The sequence below is a fragment of the Fusarium graminearum genome, chromosome 1, assembly GCF_000240135.3.
Source record: "Fusarium graminearum PH-1 chromosome 1, whole genome shotgun sequence".
Taxonomy (NCBI): Eukaryota; Fungi; Ascomycota; class Sordariomycetes; order Hypocreales; family Nectriaceae; genus Fusarium; species Fusarium graminearum.
In genome coordinates this window covers 5,469,719-5,491,988 of record NC_026474.1, presented here as the reverse complement: position 1 = coordinate 5,491,988, position 22,270 = coordinate 5,469,719, and the positions used below count along the sequence as shown (strand labels likewise).

Here is a 22,270-nt window from a genome sequence, read left to right as displayed (position 1 = left end):
AGGGACGGTGGTTCATCTCAGAAGACTGTACGCTGTTGCTTCATCGCCCAAGCCTAGGCCCAGTTCGACATACACAGCTGTGTCTAATCACTGATGACTTTCCTCTGCAAGGTAAACTTCCTTGGTGATCCGGGCGGATCCTCAGTGAAGATACCAAATTTATTGAGCGAGCTACTTATGGTAGAAGGGTTTGCAATAATGATCAGTGCCATCCATCTGAGAGGTGAAGTTTTGGGGAGGAGAAGTATTGCATCACTCTATGCTTTTATATTGTGCGAGAATAAGGTTGCTTTTGTGCCCTACTTTGTATGATCAGGGCAGCCAAAGGTAATGTTGTCGTTGAAGCTTTACGAACCACCAAATAATGTTGCCTTTTCGATTGACTAAAACTTGTTTTCTGCGTTGTCCAAGTACATATACAGTCTTCATTTCACCAATCTACGGATAGTCGAGTCAGACTTGATTTGATATTGGACCAAAGACCTTTTAATTCGCATTTTCTCTACCGTCTAGGAGCTATCTTGCCTAAGCCACCAGGAATCGCCCATTCACTGCTGTCAAGTGCAAGCAGACTGCAAATCAAAAGAACACCATCATCATTCTGATTTTCGTTTCCCTTCCCCAACACCAATGAAACAATTCCAAAGAAAAACAGACACCTCCCCGCGATGAGGCCAAAGCCATCACTATTCCTCCCCTTGTTCCTTCACTTGTTTCCAGCTCAAGTGAGGAAACAGTCGACAGTAGAACCGGGTTTTTCGAACTCCAGCCCCCTTTTCCTGTTTACTGTTGCGCCGTAACCGATGCAGGGTATGTTTTGAGATGAATTCGATGTGTCTAAAGACACAAATCATGTTCCTTCTACCCTTCTGAATTTCGTTCGAATCCTATACCACCGAGAATTCACTCCTGAAAACTCCCAAGGGCCCCTGCTGGGAAAGAAGTTGGCCGTTGATGAAAAAGCAACAAAAACAAAACCATAAACTCCACCAAACCAAAAAACCATTTGCAAAACCGTCCAAATGAAATAATGGGTATCGGACACTTCTTCCCAAACGTACACCGCCGTTGTTAATCCTGGCCAGCTAAAGACTGGCCACCCCGTGCTCAGCGTCGAAATCGGCGTAATCCATATGGTTCGAGAATCGTCCGTATGGATCAAGCCCCAGCTCCTGCCTCACATCCCGTTGGATCTGAAGGAAGTATCTTCTCAGGCTTCGAAGGCCCTTGAGGAACCCACCATCAGGTTGACCAGGGTGCTGTGGGGGGCATGGCTTGTCGTCAATGTTATCGAAGGGGGTGACGCTATTGGCAAAATCGGCAATCTTGAAATCAATCTCCCTCTTGCTTTTCGCCTTCTTGCGTGGCGTCTCCTCGGTATCGGTGGCACAGTCGGTAGTTGATTCGTACATAGTCTCGTAGTCCTCATCCTCCGATGTGTCACCATCGTAAAACATGAGCAAGCTCGCTGCGTAAAAGCGATATCCGCCCAGCTTGCTCACGATTTGCTCCAGCTGCCCAAGCTTCTTAAGCACAACTGGAATGTGTCGTAAAATGCTATGCAAGTCCTGACCATCGTATAGGAACTTTTGCAATGCGCCCTGAAACTCGCTTCCAACTTTGAGCTTGCGGCCGTAATACTTGTCCTGGAAGTCGTACGTCTGCTTCTCGGCATTCCACACCTGTAAACCGCAAATTCGGACTCCCAACTCGGCTGATGTCGTGTTTCGGCACTTTTCTGTTTGCGACTTTTGCTTCTTCGGACTGGCCTCCACACCATATTGCCTAGTGCCCATCTTGAGATCCATCATGCAAGGCCTCTTCATTCCCGATGTAAGATCTTCCAAGAGCAAGAAGTACTCAACACGATCCTTTTGGGACTTGGCCTCTTTCGGGTTGACTGGTCTGGGTATCTTTGTGAACTCTGAGGCATCATCAGGAGCCGGAGCAGGCTCTGTTGACTCAACAGCAAACTCGTGTTCCGGCTTCAATTGTTCAAGATACTGTGAATGGTGATGGGCGCCATTTGCTTCAGAAGCGTGATGTCCTTCATGGTGAGCTTTCGAGTGTCGTCTAGGCTTATCCTCGTTGTCGCCCTTGTATCCAGCATCATCGGCTTCCTCAAAGTACTTCAAGTCGCCTCTTGGTTCTCTAACATCCTCGGGCTTGCGACGAAGGCCACCAGCTGAGTACCTACGCTTTTTCTTAGCGGCGAGGGGGTTGTCCTTGAGTGTTTCGGGCTCAGGAGCACTCGTTCCCGTTACATCCTTGACTTCTTCAGGGGCCTGCTCAGGCTCTGACTGCACAAATTCGTCCATACCATCCATGCCAGGTCCAAGATCGCTGTGCGAGTAATGATGAGAAATCTTCCGTTCCGAGTGGCAATGAGCGTGTGCGTCATGCTCATCCATAAACGGCGAGTCGCTCTTAATCAAAGCAGGATCGGAATTGGTGGATCGCAAAAGACGTTGCAAAGTTGGACGCGGAATGGATCGCTGGTGCGGTCGGCGATGTCTGTGAATCTTGACAGGTTCTTTAAGGAATGCGTCGTTAAAGACCTCGTTCCTCAATCGCTTGTTGACCATGGTAGCGCCCCAACTGTTGGGTCGCTCGTCCAGGGTCGGCCTATTCGATGTTCCGGAGGAGGGGACGCAGCGGTTTGACAGGGTTGATGTTGAAATGCTCTGTCGTCGATATTCCCTTGGCAAAGGCATCGGCTGAAGTAGGTTTCGGGGCAAAATGTGCCTGTTGTCGTCGAAAGTCACTGTTGGGACAGGGATGTTGCTGTTGGCAAGGGATTGGCTGATGACTCTGCCTGTTGGTCTCTCGGGCTTCGCTTGCTCCTCAGTCTGCTCCAGTTCGTGCCTACAAGCTTCAAGCTTTTCCTGCGCCTTCTTTCGCTCGGCCGCTGCAGCGTCGTCCTTCTTGGACGCGCTCTTTCGGCGCGCCTGCTTCTGAAAGGTGACATTCAGCACACCAATATAGCTGCAAATGTTAGTATTTTCAACATCATGCAATGACAGGGTCGCAAGAATGCAATTTGATGGAACCTACCGAGGAAGGAAAGGCAACAGATCACGGTGGTATCTCTCGATAGTCTCGTAAAACTCATTTTCCCTATTGTTGAGTTGTTTACAAACAGCCCTTCGAGAGAATCTCCAGAGGGTGGTGTGGCCACCAACTTGATGTTTATACGGAATGAGCTCAATCGCCTCAAGGGGCTCTTGAGGGTCGTGCTGATGATCATGGACATGGTCTTCATACTGGCTCACGATTTGCGGTTGTTTTAAGGAGTCGGATGTCACTGTGATTTCTTCCTCAATGACAGCGCCTTCTTCACCTCGCGCAGGAACAAGATCACCGCGTGTCAGGGTCAGCGCCTCACGGGAAGGATGGCGAGAAATACCGTAAGGTGGTTCATCCGACTCATCAATGGCTTCAGGCTCAGGTTCATCGGCTTTGACGAGCCACGGACGTTGATTACTTTGTGACAGGGAGCGAACACGGATACTACGGGCCGCAATGCGGTCCTGCGGCTCACTTACACCGGGTTTCTGCACCTCTTGGTGGGGCAGGAAAACAGCAGACGAGATCTTTTCTTCCCCAGATTCGTCGGCTTCCCCATCCTCACGAGATCCGACTTCAGTATGGGAGCTGTCGGCCGAGTCCCGTCTCGCATCCACTAATTCGGGTTCACAGGTGACCTCGGCATCTGCAGCCGGAGTCGGTCCCACAGTACAAGCCGGCTCCACCAATCTGGTCTGCTCTGGCGCATCTTTGGCCTGAGATGATGGCTGCACTTGCAGTGGCGTAATCTCTTCCGACTCCAGTGAGTTACTGACTGGCAGTGAGAAATATCCGTCGCTAGGCGATGTGCAAATAACAGAATGCTCGTCGAGTGGATCCGACAGCAAGAAAGAAGGTTCGCGATCTTCCGGTGGAGGGCGAGTGGGTGTCAAATCCTTGTCAGAAGTCGCAGACTGGGGCGCCTCGCGCGAAGAATTCTGGAGACCCTCCTCGAGAGGAGGCAACTTCTCTTTGGGAGTCTTGTTGTCTTTGCGACGGATTTTGTCCTCGGGTGGCAACCCTTCTTTGAAGAATCGCAGGCTGTAGCTCGATTTGCGACTGCGAGCATTGTGTTCCAGACCAGCCATGGCCTCGGTGACGGACTTCTCTACCAATCCATCCTCCTCTTGGCCTTCGGCAGAACCAATTGACCATATTTTTTCGGTCTTTTCATTGCCATTGCTCGTCCAGTGTGGCGGCAACTTCCCCCACGGCACTGGCCTGGCCTGGATGTTTCTGGCGTCTTCTGTCCGTGTCGGCACAGGTATCTTGGTAGGCGAGCAAGTCTCGAATTGGGCCTGTCGATCGGGAAGGGCAGCAGTGTATGTTGTAATTGGAGGGTGGTAAGAGTCGGCCGACTGTCTCTCCAAGTCTAAAGATGTAGAAGTCTTGCCACGGGACCCATTCATTTCGCGGTGGTCAAGAGCACCTCGAAGTGTGGCAAGGGTTGAGTGGTTGAAGGATGAAGGGACGCTCGCAGCCTCGCGAGGGGCGAGCGACGTCATTGTGGTAGTGGTTGTAGATGTTCCCATGTTGATAGATTCAGAGGTGGCTCTCGTTAACGGTCGAGGAGCGGTGCGCTGAGCGGGTACATTGTGTTGGACAGACTCGAAGGGGTATGAGGCGTTATCGCGATCGTGTTGGGAGGCGAGCGTTGCTGGTGCTGTTGGTGGTCCTGTCAGTGAATAGAGACTCGACTGCGCGGTGGGCGATGTGGAAGTCGAGATAGTCGCTGAGGGTGTGGCGGTTTTGTTTTGGTTAGACTGTCGAGCACCAGGAATAGAAGTGGTTGTAAGGGTTGTGGTGGAGGATGATGTAGAAGGAGAGATGGTTGTAGTTGTAGTGGTGGTTGAGGGAGAGAAGGATTTTGACTGCTTGAGGTTTGTGATACCACGGGCAGAAGCCAAGGCTTGGGTCAGCAAGGAAGGACCTGATTGCCTCGGTATGGGGCCAGGGCCACGAGCCTTCTTATTACTGGAGGCAGAGGCAGAGGCGATGGGGACTGTATCGGTCTGGTCTAGAGTGTCCCTGGCATTGGCATCACCATGGGGCAAGTAATGAGAATCAGAGGGAGGATCAAAATCAGGAACAAGATGAGGATCAGAATCAGGCACGTTGTTGGGCACCTTGTCTGCAGAGGGTGGCGGTAGGAAGGGAGAGGTGTGAGTAGTGGTAGCCATGCTGTCGGCTATGGGATCAGCGACAGCGACAGCGGGGGGTTGACCACAGCGGTGCCCTTGATGGGTATCGGTATCATCAACTTGATCATATTCATGATTGGGGCCAGCAAGGACACGGCTATCTGTGAGAGCGCCTGTGCCTGCAACAGAAGTATCTGACAGGGCACATGGCACCGATTCTGATTCTGGCTCGCTCACCGGTACGGCGTGTGCGGCATTTTCGGACAAACGATGCGGACTGGACATGAGGAGGAGGACATCTGGCGCGACACGCTTTACTAGGGAAAAGGAAGAAGGAAAAGAGAGTTGCGAGTTTGTTTGAGTTGAGATTGCAAGTAATGGGTGAAGTGGAGGGGGAGAACAGCCCGAGTAGCTAATCCAATGGGCTGGAAGAAGTGGGCGTGGAGGAATGATTCGTAGATACGGAGCCAGGGGGCCTGGCCTTTTAATTTTTTGGAGGGGGGCGGTAAGGCAAGCGCACCTAGAGAACAAAGAGGGAGGGGCACTCTGTGGTCATGGCGGGGGGGGGCGTCATTCCTCAGTTCAGTGCTGCCCTGAGAATTAGTAGCGGGCTAGACGTCAACACTGACAATTCCCTTGCTCAGCCCAGCAGAGACACAGTACCTGAATTGATTAAAGGGCTGCCTCTTTGGCGGGGTGAGAGAACCCGTCCCAATCATGCCCTAAGCCTAAGCCTGGGTTTAACCAACTCCCATCGGCTCAGATATGCTTCCAGCCCATTCCCAGTTCGTGCCTGTTCCGTTTCGCGGGGTTCCGACGACCCTTCTAGTGGCCGTCACTCTCCAACTCCCGGAGCCCGAACATGCTCCAAGTTGCCAAGTTCCGGCCTGCCATCACTCTTCCCCGGCAGTCTACACCGCAACTAAACAGACCAGCCCTCGCCTTGATCAAGGGATTTGCTTGTTCGACAAACGTGCTGCTAGTAATCAGCCCTAGCAAAACAGAATACAATCCTTATTTTTTAGATGCACACCACTCAACATCCAAGCCTCAAAGTCTGTGCCTGTCGCAGGATTCTAAAATTCCAAGCTGCTGGATAAGCCGAGCCGTAACTTGTGTGGATCATAATAATGGGACACAGACGGATACGGACCGGCACAGGGGGGCAGGGGTTGCGCATGTGAAAGAGAGGTTGGATGGAAAGAAAGCAATGGGTAGTAAGGTAGCTGAGCGTTGAGAGATGTTATCTCGGACAGTCAAAGCAAGGGACTCGAGAGCAAGTTGTCTGTACAGAGTAGACATGTTGAGGAGGGGAGTGTTGAGATAAGACAGATGATATGGGAATGAAGGGGGTGTGGCTTGTTAATCCCATCCAATTGATCCCTATCAAGATAGCCGGGCTTCTCGAAGATGCAATTCTATGGAGGGGACTTCGATGTCAGCATTATAGACGGGAACTAGAAACAAGTAAAATATCCGATTGAATCCGTACCTGAACTTGTTCAAGAGACAACACTTGATCACAAACATCTCATCTCATCACATCGCAAACCTTGGCCATGCTTATCGGATCTACATTTTGATTTACAACGCTTCAGCAAGACAGACTTTTTGCACTTACATAGAATCGGTGCATCAAACATCACAGTACATTAGTTAGTACTGTAGCGTCCCGCTGTGGAAGAACGCTCCGCAAATATGCGTAAAGCGTCAGATCCCCCATGCATGACCTTATCATTACGGAGCCCAATTCAACAGTCATTGGGCATTCTTTTTCTCTCTAAAAAAAAGGGGGACCCGCTGTCCCGTTGCTGCCATAGAGTGGGTGTATATCTGACCCTGACGGCCTAAAGGGAGTTGCCAAACACACATGTTTCATTTGATAAAGATTCAATCAATGGCTGATAAGGAGTATTTCCTATATAGTCTAGTCTATCTAGTTATCTCAGGACAGCTTTATCTACTAATTCAAAATACTATGTGATGCAGGCCTCAGGGTATCAGAAAAATTGGCCGCTGGGAACATAAGAGATGAAATTAGTAGGTCACTTTATGCTACGAAAACTATAGCCTTTAGACTATTTATTTTTGTACCCTAAGGCCTAGGAGGTCAACTTTTCTGCTACCCAGTAGGCAGGTTCAATTCAAAGTTTCAATACTATGTATCCAGACAAAGCTGACGTATCTTCTCGGCCTCTTGGCGGAACCCGTGGCTCTCTGTTTCACCAAGCTTGAGTCATTCTTGTGTCATTTCGTCTTTCTAAAATATCTACTTTGCATTTCCGTCTCCAATTTGGTCACACTGACCCTCCCTCTTTCGCTTGCCTTGAACTACCGCAAGGGCCTCCTCGGCGAGGCGATCCGCGGTCCTTTGAATGGAACAGATGGTTCATGTTGGCAATTGGGTCATATGATTGGACAATTTGATCTAGTAGTTTTTTATGAGGCTACAAGCTATGTACTAATATTTGCTGGGTTATCCATGACGGGTTCATGTCCAGCATTCATAGGATATACTGGCAAAAAACGATGAGCTGTGGCTTTGAGTAGGTGACGTAGGATTAAGTTTCGGACCCTTTTGATTTATGTGAGTTTCTCCAAGGGTCGTTTGTAACAATGTTTCATGCAAGCTACATGTCACATTTGTTCGCATTGTCTGAACCCAAAACGTAATGTCACGGACATCTCTGTTTGTATCACCCAGCATCAATGCAGTGACAGCACAAATCATCATTGACAGTTCTGATGATTCTTTTCTCTGTGCCAATTAAAGAGCATCTCAATTCAACCTAGCGTCGGAGCATTCTTTGGTGGGATCCTAAAAGTCATCATGTGATGCTTCAACGCGAGCCACCAAGATCATGACATGTTCCAATTATTTCATGATAGTGTTGAATATGCATACAACCAGATCAGCTGCGCCAAACAGTGCGATTTCGAATCGCACATCACTCCAATAGTTCCTTGACCCCAGATTTGCCAAGTCCGTCCATGACCCCAGCGATTCGCTCGGCAGAGGGTGGCATATCTCATAAACTGGGGAGACACGTGCTTCGATACTGGTTCGATGTTGAGAAACCCGGTCTGAAGCTTATAAATTCCTCGCTGATATTGCACGACATTCATTGCGACCAGTAAAGGACTCGGATGGTGTCGTCCTGCCACGTCCAGCATTGTCAGTCGCTGATGAGGAGAAGCATAGACCGCCCGTCGAATTCCATTGTCATCATCATAGCCAGCTCATCATCAAATGATTTCTAATGATATGATAAAACCCCCCGGCGACACGTTTTCCATAAACTCCGATGAATGGCTCCGACCCTTGTTGTGAGGCGCTTCGGCTGAATTTACGGTTTGACCTTGACCTTGATACTATGTCGCATTCCCCTGAAATAGCGTGTCCATGTATTATTTGTTTCTAAATCAAGTCCTCTTGCGAAATATACAAATTACGAAATAAAAATGATCCGTATGCAATGCTCCTGTACTCATGTCCTGGGGTGTGTTGTTAGATGATACCCAGTCAATCGTTGCCATGATATCCCCGCTCATATGTATTGGTCCGCAAGAGAGAGGACAAGATATTTCTGACTGCATATTTTAACGCAGCGCAACGCGGTTATCAATGCTACCAATAGCTTGCATAAGACGATGAAATGTCACTAACTACTGCAACTTCCAACTAGTCGGTGGATATGATGGGCTTTTGATCTGACAAGGACACACGGAAACGGTGTTACCCTACACCTTGACTGCTGGTCTGGACAACACCAACTAACAGGACCCTAAGATAATAGCTCACATGTTCAGTTGCTTCGTTTCTATTCAGGTTGTGTGCTCCATTATCCAAATCATCTAGACTCTTTCCACTCCCAAGCTACAGTAGCTCACCCTGTGGCGGCACGTCCCATCCCGTCTAACTGGCTCTCACCAACACCATCACCAGCTGTCTATCAAAACATTTACCTTGGCAGACACCTTACACTAAGACCATCCTTACCTCAATTGTCCAATCATCAAAGCTGACGATCTACCCCATGATTTCGCTAGATGTACTTTTTGTGTTTATCTCAACCCTAGAAGATGTGCATGTCACTCCCTGACCAATCGTCGTCCATCTTCCAACAACGTGCCTCGACTTCATCTTGTATGACGTTCCAGAGCTCAACTCAACCCCAAACCCTCCTCCGGATCTCAAACATCTCGACACGCATTGACACACCCCTCGATACACTGAGACTATCAAGCTGACCCAAAGCTGTCTCGAGTGAGACATGCTCTGTTTGTTTGGTTCAGGGTCGATTCAGGGGCGAGACAGACCGTGGACGTAAACCGGTCCATCACCGCCAAATGTCGTGTGCTTCAATGGCACTCTAAACAAGGGCTTATCTGATGAATGCCATTGATGCAGCCTTTAGCCGTCTCGACCGGTTAAAGATCCGGTCGAGTGTGACCATCTGGCTGGAAGTGCAGAGCAGCCATCAGAACTCGAACTTGATCAGAGTCAGAATCCCTGCCTCAAGGTATTCCACCTTGACGCATCAATGTTGAAAAACTTTCCAAAAGATGGATACAAACCCACAAGCCTACAGAGATTTCGCTGTCATATGACTCTTCCACGATGGGTCTCTGTCTGCCAAGCTGGCCTCGAAAGCTAGAGACGAAAAACGAAAGGCGACAGCCCTAATTTTCCAGCAAACTCTGATCGCGATGAGATATTACGTGGAACTGCACCTCTTAGATCCGACTAATGAGATCTCTGCGTCCAAGCAGGCCTGTCTTCCCGGGACCGGAGTGGACAGACAAGTTTTCCGCCCCGGATTCCGCCATTGTCGCTCTTAGCTTCGAATATCCAGATAACTTCGAGGATGAGGTTGCCCACAAAGGCAAAGTAAAATGTGAGTCCGCTGTTCCAGATGGCCTCAAGGCATCATCCTAGAATCAAGAGACACGTTCTATCCTGCTTCTAGTCTACCCGACGGAACCTCTTCCGGCTCTGAGTTCAGCCAAAACCTTTTACTTTGTCGCAAGCTTCGATCAGAGCCATCGTCGATCTCGACCCATCCACAAACAGACACTCTAGAAGCCATGTGCTCCGGGTATGGTTGCACCACCAGGGGCGTGGATTCAGGGCGCAAAAGTATGCTCATCGTTGTCCATGCGTCTCAGAATCTAGACAAGTGAAACTTGGCAAAAGCATTGCTTGCTGTCATGATTGACATTGGCAGATCCATTCGTAAGATCAATTATAGATCCGTGAGTTGTCACAGCTTCCTGGCGAATCAGCTCCGGAATCGCGTGCTCATGGGCGAAGGGGACTGATGTAGGGAGACAGCATTACATGCCATACATTATGCATCTCTCACTGAAACCGGAGATTTGATCAATCAAGTCCTTTTCTTTTTTCCATATTCAGCACCTGGAAGAAGCGGTGTCAAAATCGGACGATACGGAAATTAATTGCAAGTAAAGCTATCTACGTACCAAGGAAACGGGAATGTTGGTAGTCGCACGTGGTTGTATCAACAGGCAACGAACGTGTCTCTAGCTAACTAGATTCATACGAAACAAGGAAAGTTACTGTAGTGACTCGATATTGTTGTTTGTTGAGATGAACCTTCACTCTGGACTGTTGCCCCTCTGCATATCGGTCACTCATCAGGCATAGCTGCTCATGGATTGTAATTGAATGTGATTTCTCATTGAATAGTTCCACATTGAGGTATCTGCCTACCGTACGCCAAAAATAAGACTAACACTCCGGAATCTGACCTGTATTGTTCGTATTGTCATGTCTCATGTCCCTTTAACCCCTTAAACTCCTGGCATCTTCCAAACTTGAAGATGCTCAGCTATCAACGCCATATGAATGATGGAAGTCCTTCCTTTTACATATGCCAGGTAGAACAAGGTTCCCGACGATGGTCGAGAATATTTGTACAACATGTTGTGGTGTCATTACCATGGGCTTTGGTGCCTTTGACTCAAGATAGGTGATTGTATCGTGAGGCTCGTGCTACCAACGGGATCAAATTGTTCGAGCATAATATCTGCTACCATATCAAATGGATCTTGCGACTCTTCGGTCTCGAGATCGCTCTTAGCAGGATCTGTAGAAGTTACCGGTTGTCGCAACTGATCTGCTGCAATAAATGCATTAGCCATAGCATCTGGCAAGGGGCTACCGGCAGTGCACTGTGATTCTGATGGCAAAAGGCGCTGGTTACGCCGGATGACGGGTCCTTGAGAGACGGCGTTGAAGTGTTTCTGGAATCTGTCGCCATCTGACGTGGGCAATTCAGATATAGGTGTATCCGGTGGCGGGGAGCCCTGGCGTTTGGTAAGAGAAGGGCATGGCATTGCGGGCATGCTCGATTCTGCAGTTCGCCAGTTGGGTAATGGCGCAAAGGAGACACGGCGCTCAGAACTCTTGGTTTCCCAGGGATTCTTGATTGCTGAAGCCAATATGGCCTGTGTGCTGGGAAGGCCACCCGACTCCCTCCAAATTGCACGTTTGGTTTTAGAGCTGCGCTCATTTGACCCAAAAGAGGCAAATGATTTGACCGAGAATTGGGGCTCAGGCGTCAATGCCATAACAGGAGTCGCAGGTCTGTATTCCTTCTGCATCTGAGCATTGGCTTCAGTACCAATAGCCGGCGTGGTAGACTCATGAAGTAATTCTCGATCCTTCTTCCCAATAACGGGTGTTTGCTGAAAAAGGTTGACTGGTAGATCCGCCACCTTGCCTGTCCAAGGAGATTGCTCTTCTGGACTAGCTGGAACTACAGCGACATTCGTCTGCGATTGCCCCGATCCTGAGTCTTTTGTATGTAACAGTCCAGGAGACAGCATATCATGCTGAGACAGCTTGTTCGTTGCCCAAGGACTCTGTTGTGAGAAAGGAACTGAAGCAATTTCCTTTGAAGCCGAATAATCTAATTCCTGCTTCGTATGTTCGTCCACAGGAGTGATGACAATAGTCGGCGAAGTGTCGTGATTCCATGGCTGGCTCGAGTTGAAATCCAGACGAGTGTTAATCGCCTTGGGAGTTGAAATAACCTCTGTTTCCTTCTCCTGGACAACCACGGGACTTGTCGCTTGGCCCGACGGAGAGGCGATTCCTCCACTGGGCTGTGATTCTTCCGGAGGAGTCGCGGTTGCAGAAGGGTGATTGCAACTATCGGGCTTCAATAGCCCAGTTGCAGAAGATGTTGTCTGCAACTCTTGATCTACGGTCGAGATTTGTGGTGTCTTGTTGTTAGACAGTGCCGATGGTGACCTGATATCCGGGGTATTCTTTTCGCTGGCCCTATCGCTCTCATTTTCGTCCTCGGATTCATCCCCTGACTCAGTGTCACTAGCCTCGAGATGCTCGGCAATAGCCAAGTATTTCTCGTCTTCAGGTGCCTCTTGCATATCCAAATCCTGAGCAATGTTGTCCCGCTCAGGTTCATCAACAGGTTCCAGAGCAACTGCAGCGGTCGAGTTACAATGAGATTCTTCAGAAAGCCCAGAATCAGAAATTACTGAACTGCTTGCTGAGGGCGACGAGCCGGTAGTGCTATCCGTTGATTCCTGAGGAAGCTCGACTTCATTGAGCTTTTCACTAGAAGTCGATAGCAATGGGTCTGTAGCGTCATATGGGCCCTCTGCTGGCATGATGTCTTGCAAATCGGATATGGAAGCAATACTGTCCATATACTGGTCGTGGGAAGAAAGGCCAGACCAAGAGTCTTCGTTGTCTTCCGCCATAGATTCATCTTCATCCGAGGTGGCCTTGGGAGCTTGATCTAGCCTTGCCCGCATTTTGAAACAAAAACTTTCATCTTCCTGTGTCTCGAAAGCTGGGCCAGTGACATTTTTGTTCAGTATAGCACTCAGTGGCGCTGCAGCCGGCTGTTCAGAGATGGGTCGCTGTTGGGATACCGGAGCCTTGCTTGGTGTTTGTTGCTGAGGGGTGCGTTGTGATAGGAAGCTGACTTCCGGGTCCAGAACCGGAGTGTATGGTAACTGCGATAAGGGCGATGATGAGTCTGCGGAAGTGTGGTCTGATGCGGTATCATCACGGGATAGCTCGTCTTCTGAAATATCAGGGTCGTCCCGGAGCTGTGAGAAATATCGTCCTGCTGCAACAGTTGAGGACGGCAAGTGATCCGGAGCACTTGTGATAGATTTGTTCATCGTAGGAGTAGTTGGTGTCGGAACTTGGGGTTTGTGTCGGATAGGAGTGTCGACAGAGCCTGATTCCATAATGTCTTTTCGTTGGCGCTTGTTCGCCAAGAGTTTCAACCACGTAGAACCGTTCGCTTTTCTCTTTCTCTCAGACGCCGATGTTTGGGTGTTCGACGACCAGAACTCATCTTTCAGTCCTTCCTCTGACTTGACAGTATCCCTCCATTGCTGAACCTTGACCAGCTCATCATCTTCAAGGTAAGGGTGCGTTTCGGTCTCAGAAGTCTGGTTTAGGCTTTCAGGGCTCGGGAGGTGGCATTCCAAACTATCGTGCGGGGGAAGGGTCTCTGGCATCGATATATTGCGCTTGACCTTGGCGGATCTAGCCAACTTCCCAGGTGAAGTTCGAATTATCACCGGGGCTCCAGTACGTTGCTTTGATCGCCAGGGATTCAACCAGTTTGTTGATTCAAAGGGGCCTCTGAGCCCTGCAGTCAAAATGAATGGAGTTTTCCCGTCAAGAAATCGTTGGCCTGCCGCTTCATATCGGAGCTTTCGTGAGGCAGGGCTATCGTAATCTTCGTCTTCTGATCCTTCGTACAACACATCGTCGGGGTCGCAAGTCGCTTCACAGTAAATGGTATCTTCTCCCCATCCGAGAGCGAGCTCGTCCGCTAGCGGGTCGTCACGCTGTAGTGCCATAAATCCGGAGTTGGAGGGTTTCGACCTCCACGTCGTCAAAACTTGTCTTTGATAGCGGCATTCGTAGATTAATACCCTTTTTTTTTTTTTTTTTTGGTAAAACAAGACTGCTGTGTCGCTTAACTTTGATCGTGAACTGGAATGCACGGCCGGTGATCACCAGGGAAACATGCCTTACGGAGGTCACGTGGCAGCGCGTAAAGTGGCTTTTAGCACGTCATGACTTTAAGGGAAAAGAGCATGCCTGACTCGTTTGTTCGTAAATTTGTAAAGACAAACGATAAAGTTATGGAATAATAATTTATTTAAGGTATTAGACAGTTGCATTTAAGAAATATGCTGTCGTGAATGTTATCTCATCATGTTCTCAGTGCAGCCCAGCTCTGTAGACACTGTAACAAAGAATCTCCCCAGTAGTCTATCGTAAGCACGGTGTGGGATGTGTAGTCAGTCAGCAATCAAACAAGGAAAGATAAGACAACCTAACTCTCGTACTGATACGATACAGGATATCGTTAGACAGATCCCCCACCATCTTATGTATCTGATGCAAGCTTCAGATGATGCACTAGCACGTGATCCTGTCAGGCACCATCTGTTGACACAGCAACGAAGCTAACCGCAACCAGGACCCTGGTCTTGTTTATTCCGAACTCCAAGTTCAAGGGTACGCGAAAACATCCGCCTCACGATCTCGATTTCCCCATGCTAACTACTAAACTTACTGTTTGTTTAATGTTTTTGTTGTGACTTCATTTCTATCTCTCAAAAACCTACTCTACTCTCCATCCATCCGTGATCTTAATACAGTCTCAGTCTCACTTCAGCATACAACATACCTCCCTCCCCTTCTTCTGTTCACGCGCGTCGCATACACAACTCCTTTTCGACCCCACCATCCTCCGTCGCAATATAATTTTGTTTAGTTCATGGCTTCGCATTGACTTTTTTTACACGTTGATTTCCGCTTCTAAAGCGACGCCATGGAGCACGCTTGGCTTGACTCTCTGTCTGAGGACTGGGTTTCCCAGCCCGGTTCTGATTCTTCTGCTATCCAACTTCCTCCCCTGAGCAACACACCAGACCCAAAGGCCAAACTTAGAGGCACACCGAGTCGAATACCGCGTAGAACGATAGGCACTCGACCCCAATTCTCAACCGCACACGATTCAAGTTTCAACATTCTCGGCGAACGGACACCGAACGGCATCAATATCGCGAGCCACCGAAATAAGCAGCCATCAGAAGATTTTAAGCTTGCGCGTGGAACGCTCGCCAGTAGATCTGCATCAGGTTCCACAAGTGCTTCAGTCGTCCACAATACCATCCAACACAAATCATCACCTGGAAGGCAAGAGGATACACCCGAGTGGAAGAGGCGCCTGGTGTACGGCGACGTTGAGTATGGCGAACAGCGCGACCTCTTTTGCTCAGCTGCGACAGGTCTACAAGATATGTTCAAGCCACCAACACCTGGAGGCGACAACGATGGCGAGCAGCGCCAGGAATCATCCGTCATGCCGTCTAGTCCACCATCGTACCCCCAGCGCATCTTTAGTGACGATCTAGAGCCCAACCTGAACCCACTGGACGAACTCGATGAATTCGACGACCAGGAGGAACTGTACCCGAACGACGTCACACCCAGTCCAAGCCCGAGACGTTCGCAACGTGAGATCCAATACAGGCTCAATGTGGAAGACTCCATGTTCAGTGCACACAGCCCGCAAGACGAAGACACGCCTTCACGGCCACGGGACCAGATCTTTCGCGATCCGAGCTGCTTGAGCGCACCTTCGAATGCGAATGACAGTGCGCGAAAAGTTAGTGGACAAAGCGTGGTTCGCAACGAAGACTTTAGCCCTATTCTTATTGGTAAACAGAGCGACAAGGATGGTAACATGGATTTTGCGCCCATTGAGCTGCCAGCAGACAAATTGAAAAACAAACTTGAGGCTTTGCGCATTAACCAGATGCTTCTCGATCCCAACGTCGACCCTCGAACGGGTTTTGATGGCGTTAGCCCCGGTCCCTCTGATATTGCTGAGAACACTGAAGAGTATGGAACCCGAGGTGGGTTCTTGAATACCCAAAGAGGAGGCCGATCTGGGGATGGCTCTTTTCGCTTTAGAGACCTGAGTCCTGGCTTCAATGTTGACACAAGCGGAATGCTTGCCGAAGAGTCTCTACAAGCCAGCACCCCAAAACAGTTCCCTTCCATCCGAACAAATACTACCAACCGTTATCAGTCAGACTACTTTAACACCAGCCCTACTGTCCCTCGGGCCCCATTCCCTAGTCCTGACAAGCAGCATGTCTCGTCTGGTCGAAGTGCGCCATCTGCTGGAAGCCCCTTGAAGCTTTTTGGCCCTTATGATACATTTACCAACCAAACACTTCTCCGACGCATCAGCCAGTTTGAAGAAGGCTTGTCTGGTGAGCGTTCTGGACACTCTCTCGGTCCGCATGACCAGTTTGATTCTACTATTCATGAGAATTATGAGCCCATGTCTAGCCCTTCTTTGCCTGCACTAGCCCCTAATCCTGTTGGCCGCAACTTTTTTACTAGATTCGGTCTTGGTGATCTTGAAGGCTATGAGTTCAGCGAGGAAATTTCTTACGCCACCCAAGGAGACGTCGCGGCTTATTCCGACAAGGAAAACGACGCCCCTCAATCCCCAACCTCTCAGCAACCGGAACAACCTTCATCTCCTGACGAGCGTTCGGAGCTTCTCGTTAGCAGAAGTCGTAACAAGTCAACATCATCAGCCACAAGCAAGCATCACAAAACAGCATCAGGTTCCAGCCAGGTCCGTAGTAAGGCGCTGGGCCCGGCGAAGGGTGCACTGGGCAATGGCAATATTTCGAAGCGCGACAGTGGCTCAGAGGGTAAGAGACCTCGAACGTCTCCGTCCAAGGACCCGACTCCGAAGCGTAGACGCACGCTTCATCGGGCTGATATCGCTTTTGGTCGTGAGTTGCTGGAGGGTGTAGAAGCTGCAAGTCGTGACATGCAGTCCGCGATGGGAAAGAAACGCAAGGACGCACGACCAGGCGAGTACCAACTTGCACACCCTAGTGTTCTTGCGATGCGAACAATTCTTCAGCCGCAAAGTCCTACGCATAGTCGTAGATCATCACTTCGTGGTGACCCAAACATGACATTCGACTCGGAGGGTGACGACATCAATGACATGTCGACACATACACCCGGAGCCTCACAGCAGGGGATGCTTGATGCTACGGCAGACCACAGCGAAGTTGACCGGAAACCATCGATCATGACTCAGGATTTCGTCAATCAGGCTGCGCAAATTATGGCCATGATCCGAAATCAAGTCAGACAGCCAGGCTTGTCTAGTGTCGAGGAATCCGAGGCCGAGAATGTTACGCATGAAGCTGAGGATGCTGATGACTCGTACCAGGAGTCTACTAATGAGCCTCTGTCTCGTCCTCCCAGCCGCGAGGGCAAGCCCATGTCAAGGATGCCACAATTCCAAGAGGATCCAGAACTCATGAAGAGGTTGGAAAAGTACCAGGAAATCAGCGATATGGGCGATCTTATCACATTGTCTATGCGATCCATGGGTTTGGTAAAGGAGGCAATCCTTGCTGATAAAGAAATCGAACGACAGCTTGAGGGATCGCAGCGCAGCCAACCAGACAGTGCCAAAGGAGAGGTTATTAGTGACCCGCCTAATATCCGGTTGACAGCAGGCCCTTCCCACGATGGCTCCTATGGAAGCCCTACACGATCCCACTCTTCTGGAGGTGACACTCACAGGTCATATCCCACAACGTCTTCACATGCTTCCGAGACCAGGAGGACCATCATGCCTGAAAGCGTATCCCATCTCATTCCCGATCGAGTGGGTAGCATGTATCTTGATAAGCAGAACAACATCTGGATTAAGAGAAAGGAAGCCCCTGCTCGCCAGCCTACGAACATATTACCATCAGACAGCGATGATGATCCTTTTGCAAGCATCCCGGACCTCTCTGTTGATCTGACCAGAGAGATGCAGAATCTTGTCATCAACAGCGAGAAGAAGCACAGTTCTGCTCGTGGTACAACCCCACCCACTAGTCCTACAAAATCGAGTAAGCATCGATCTGCTAGAGGGTACATGACACTGTCCCCCAACGGGCACTTGAGTCCGGATATGGCCAGTCTTGCTCGAGAAGAATTTGAGAAACTGGATGCTCGAGTATTGGAAGACTCGGAACTTTATCTGGACCAATCTATGGAAGATGAAGGAAGCTTCAACGATGACAGGGCTAGTAGTACCCCCTCGATGAGTGCAAAGAGGCGCAACCTTACTATCACGTTTTCCTCGCCCGTAGCATCTATTATCCAGGATGTGGTTCTAGCAGAGGACTTGGACAACTTGGAGGATGACCCGGAGCTTCCCACCATGCACCAGAACAGTTCACCACCCAAAAAGTCACCAGGTTCTACAAGCGTCGCCAAATCAGCACTGAAGAATAACGGGCAAAGCCGCCATCACTACACCAGCTCACGAAGCGGTCCGGCCTTTGTGCCCCGTCCCGTTTCGCGAATCGACGAGCAAGACGAGGACAGCACCATCGAGATGCCTTTCGACGATCAGCGACAAGTCAGTATCATTGGAGATACCAGCGTCGTCAGTCATAAAACACCTGACGCGCGCCGAACCAGTCTCAGCTTCGTTGTTAACCGCACGCCTGGCAACAACTTCTTCCAACCGACTCCTGATGACAGTGTTTTGATCGGCCAAAATGTTGGGAAGCTTTCGCTGAGTCCCTTGTCCGAGTTTACCTTTAACAATGCCGATTCGTCGTTTGGCTTTGAGGTCAGCTATGTCATGGGCCGTCGACATGCAGCGACAGGCAAAGGCTCTAAGAAGGTTATGTCTATGACCATACGTGACCTCGTGGATAAACTTAGTGAGGTAGAGCCATATGAGCCTTACTGGGAAGACATAACAGAGCTGGATCTTCATGAGAAGCGGCTTGCGAGTCTGCATATGCTAGACCAGTTCTGCGGCAAATTGGTGACACTTGACGCCTCAAAGAACGCCTTGGGACATCTGGACGGTGTGCCATCCAGCGTTCGGCAGCTCAAGGTGTCTCAGAACATGCTGACTGAACTGACCTCGTGGGACCATTTGATGAACCTTCAATATGTGGACATCTCTGGTAACGAGGTCAAGAGTCTATCGGCACTTAGAGGTTTAGTGCACTTGCGAAGTATTCGTGCGGACAACAACAAGCTTACCAGTCTCGACGGTCTCGATACCCATGACGGCCTCCTCAACCTTCGAGCTCGAGACAACCTGATTGAGGAAGTTGACTTTGCAATGGTGAAGATGGAGCGCCTCACTGAACTTGACTTGGCAGGCAACCAGATATCGTCGATTCGAAACTTGGAGCACGCACCAGTCTTGGGACGTCTGAAGCTTTCAAAGAACAAGCTTACAAGATTCACCGTTTCGTCTTGCATCAAGGCAATTCGACAGTTGGACCTCAGCGATAACCAGCTTGCTCGCTTGGATATTAGCAATATGCCCAACTTGCACACATTGCACGTTGACCGCAACCGCATCACAGAGTTGACAGGTTTCAGCCGAGCTCGAAAGTTGGACAGCCTGAGTCTCAGGGAGCAGCGGGCCGATCAAGCACTCGATCTTGGCTTCCTCTCTTCAGCTTGCGAGATCCGGAAGCTGTTTCTCTCTGGAAACTACCTGGGCACTTTTGAGCCTGCAGTTGACTTTCTCAATTTGCAGCTACTTGAGCTTGCCAACTGTGGTGTTCAGGCGTTGCCAGGCAACCTAGGTCAACTGATGCCCAACCTTCGAACCTTGAACCTGAACTTCAACGCAATTCGAGATCTGGAACCACTCCGATTTATTCCACGACTCAAAAAGCTTTTGGTCGCTGGCAACCGGCTTGCCGATTCAACAGCAGTGACAGAGCTACTCATCGAGTTTCCACACATCACCCAACTCGATCTCAGAGACAACCCTGTGACACTCGGATTCTACGCACCTATGCAGTTGCTGGTCCCTACGGATCGTAATGGATATGTTGACCCATTCATGCTGCCGGACGCAGATGTCGAGCGGGACGCACTTTTTTCTAGTCGATTGGATGAAATGACTAAACTACGACGACGACTACATCAGATTGTATTTGCAGCAAGCTGCAAGAGGCTACGGATGTTGGACGGGCTCGGCCTCGACCGAGAGACGGTTCTAGCTAAAGACGCCGTGTTTCAGACGCTGGTTGCCGAGGGCTTGTTGCCAGATGAGACGCTCGTTGGCGAGGGTTCGTCGCCATGCAAAGAGGCAACGGAGGGAAATGAGACAATGAGAAGCAGCCGTTGGAATGCGGAGGATAGCTTTGCTTAAAGGGAGCATTGCAGTGTATAAAAGAAGGCCGAGAGAGGAGAGGTGTATGCATATTTTGAATGAGGCGTTGTTGGAATGTTTTTGATAATGACTTTTGATTTTTGTTTAATCAGGGGCGCGAGAGGACCAGGGAACGGTCGTCAAAGGGGGCAAAAGGGTTTTTAACGAATGAACATGGCATGGGTTGCCACTTGGGATTTGGCATTGGTAGGAGTTAATGGGTTGTCTTATTACGAGTAATTACTACAAGTGTCTTATGCATACATGAATTGTATGAATAGACGGTATAGGAAACCATTTCGAAGATTCTTAAAGTTAAAGGATGAAACTCATGAATCGTGAAATGATTTATTAATTACAGGGCGCACTGACAAGGGAGGTCCTGTCATGCGAGCAAAGGTTGTCGGTTAGTATCAGGTACTTGTTCTAAACGGTAGGTAATCTTCAAGGGTATAACCTTGCATAATGAAGTCACGCTGATCGTGCAGTAGGCGCATCGACGTCAGAGATGTGCAATTCTTGAAGGTAAGCTTTTCGTTGATCAACAACATGCTGAGGCTGTTGTTGTTGAAGCCTTATACCAAGCCGTTAGATGTCGCGTGACAAGACGACGACGACGACGACGACGACGACGAGGAGACACATACTTCAAACAAGTTCTCTCACACACAAAGGGAAACGAGAACGTCTGTTTCTCTTGACAGCTGAGACAAGCGTCGAATTGTTATCCTTGTTGGATCTAGCCTTAACCTGAAGAGAGACACGTTCTGGAATTGCAAAGGGTGCGGGAATCTTCGGGCTGTTGGCCAGGCATAGTCTAGCTGGGATGTCCCTGGAGATGAAATCTATCTCAGTGCACGAGCATGTAAGTGATCCGTCCAGTTTCCAAGATTGTGTGTTGCTGTAAATAACAACATCCAAGCTTTTTTATTTTATTTTATTTGTTCTCTTCTTGGTGTTGGTCTTTGGGCTCCTGATAAAGAAACCCAACCCAATCGTGGAGACGGCGCCAGGCACGCTTTTGATATGAGAGGTTGATTGAGGGCTAGTGCAGTAATTAAAGAAATGATTATCCTCCTGGTGGCTTTTTAGAAAGGAGAAGCTTGTTGATCGTCGTAGATTTGCCATCCATTTCGGTGTTTTGTCCTTTTCATCAATTAGGCATGTACCAGATACAGAACAGGCAGGGCTGGTTAACCAGTTGGTGTAGAGTGGGTTGGACAGGCCAACGCATGCTCTCTAAAACAGCCCTGGAAACCAATCAGTTTTGTGGAGGGGACAGTGGAGGCCCCAGACACCTGGACAGTCTAGAAGGGCATAAATCACATCGTTAGCACTTCCATGACACTGGTAGTCGATGTATAGGTACATGTACTTTGACTGTAGGCCTGGCACTTTAATGTGCAGACCAGACAACATCTCGATAACAGATACATTATTAAATAAATAAATAAAAGAAATAATAATCTTTATAGTATCTATGAGTCTCGTATCATAAACATCTTCTAGCTGCTTCATGTCCCTTCTGCCGAGATCGCCACCTCTTACAATATTCGGCCAACATCTTCATCCCATATAGTACATGTACCTGATACAAACCCCTCGGTTGCCTTTTCGATCGCACACCCTCATCCTGTCACACCCACACCCTTCCTTAATGATTGATTGCTCTGCTTGATGGCTCGCTCATCAACCTAGTCCAGTTCTCTCCTTCTCCTCCATTTTACTTCATTTTCCTCTGCAACTCTCTCTTAGCATATTCTCGTCAATAGACAAACAACTTGTCACCACTCTTCAGCT

At 49.3% G+C, this 22,270-nt stretch overlaps 3 protein-coding genes across 3 annotated transcripts; 1 reads left to right on the top strand and 2 right to left on the bottom strand.

The window, feature by feature from the left end:
- Nucleotides 1-530: 530 nt before the first annotated feature.
- On the bottom strand, nucleotides 531-4,331 carry FGSG_01647 (uncharacterized protein). Its single transcript, XM_011319170.1, has 2 exons — nucleotides 3,055-4,331; nucleotides 531-2,985 (listed from the first exon to the last, which is right to left on the bottom strand). Exons 1-2 carry the CDS (start codon nucleotides 4,152-4,154, stop codon nucleotides 1,086-1,088), a joined length of 3,000 nt encoding a protein of 999 aa, XP_011317472.1. The 5' UTR covers nucleotides 4,155-4,331; the 3' UTR covers nucleotides 531-1,085.
- A 6,834-nt stretch (nucleotides 4,332-11,165) lies between these two features.
- Nucleotides 11,166-13,013, bottom strand: FGSG_01646 (uncharacterized protein; the record flags this gene model as incomplete). The annotated part of the gene is made up of 1 exon (XM_011319169.1): nucleotides 11,166-13,013. The coding sequence occupies one exon, from the start codon at nucleotides 13,011-13,013 to the stop codon at nucleotides 11,166-11,168; it is 1,848 nt and encodes a 615-aa protein (XP_011317471.1).
- A 2,051-nt stretch (nucleotides 13,014-15,064) lies between these two features.
- Nucleotides 15,065-20,470, top strand: FGSG_01645 (uncharacterized protein; the record flags this gene model as incomplete). Its single annotated transcript, XM_011319168.1, has 1 exon — nucleotides 15,065-20,470. One exon carries the CDS (start codon nucleotides 15,065-15,067, stop codon nucleotides 20,468-20,470), a length of 5,406 nt encoding a protein of 1,801 aa, XP_011317470.1.
- Nucleotides 20,471-22,270: the final 1,800 nt, after the last annotated feature.

Bases quoted from the DNA above. Each gene is read 5' to 3' on its own strand.
- FGSG_01647 (XM_011319170.1), bottom strand. From the start codon at position 4,154: ATGGCTGGTCTGGAACACAATGCTCGCAGTCGCAAATCGAGCTACAGC. The intron at 2,986-3,054 runs GTAGGTTCCATC...TAACATTTGCAG, and splicing joins CTGTTGCCTTTCCTTCCTCG to CTATATTGGTGTGCTGAATG.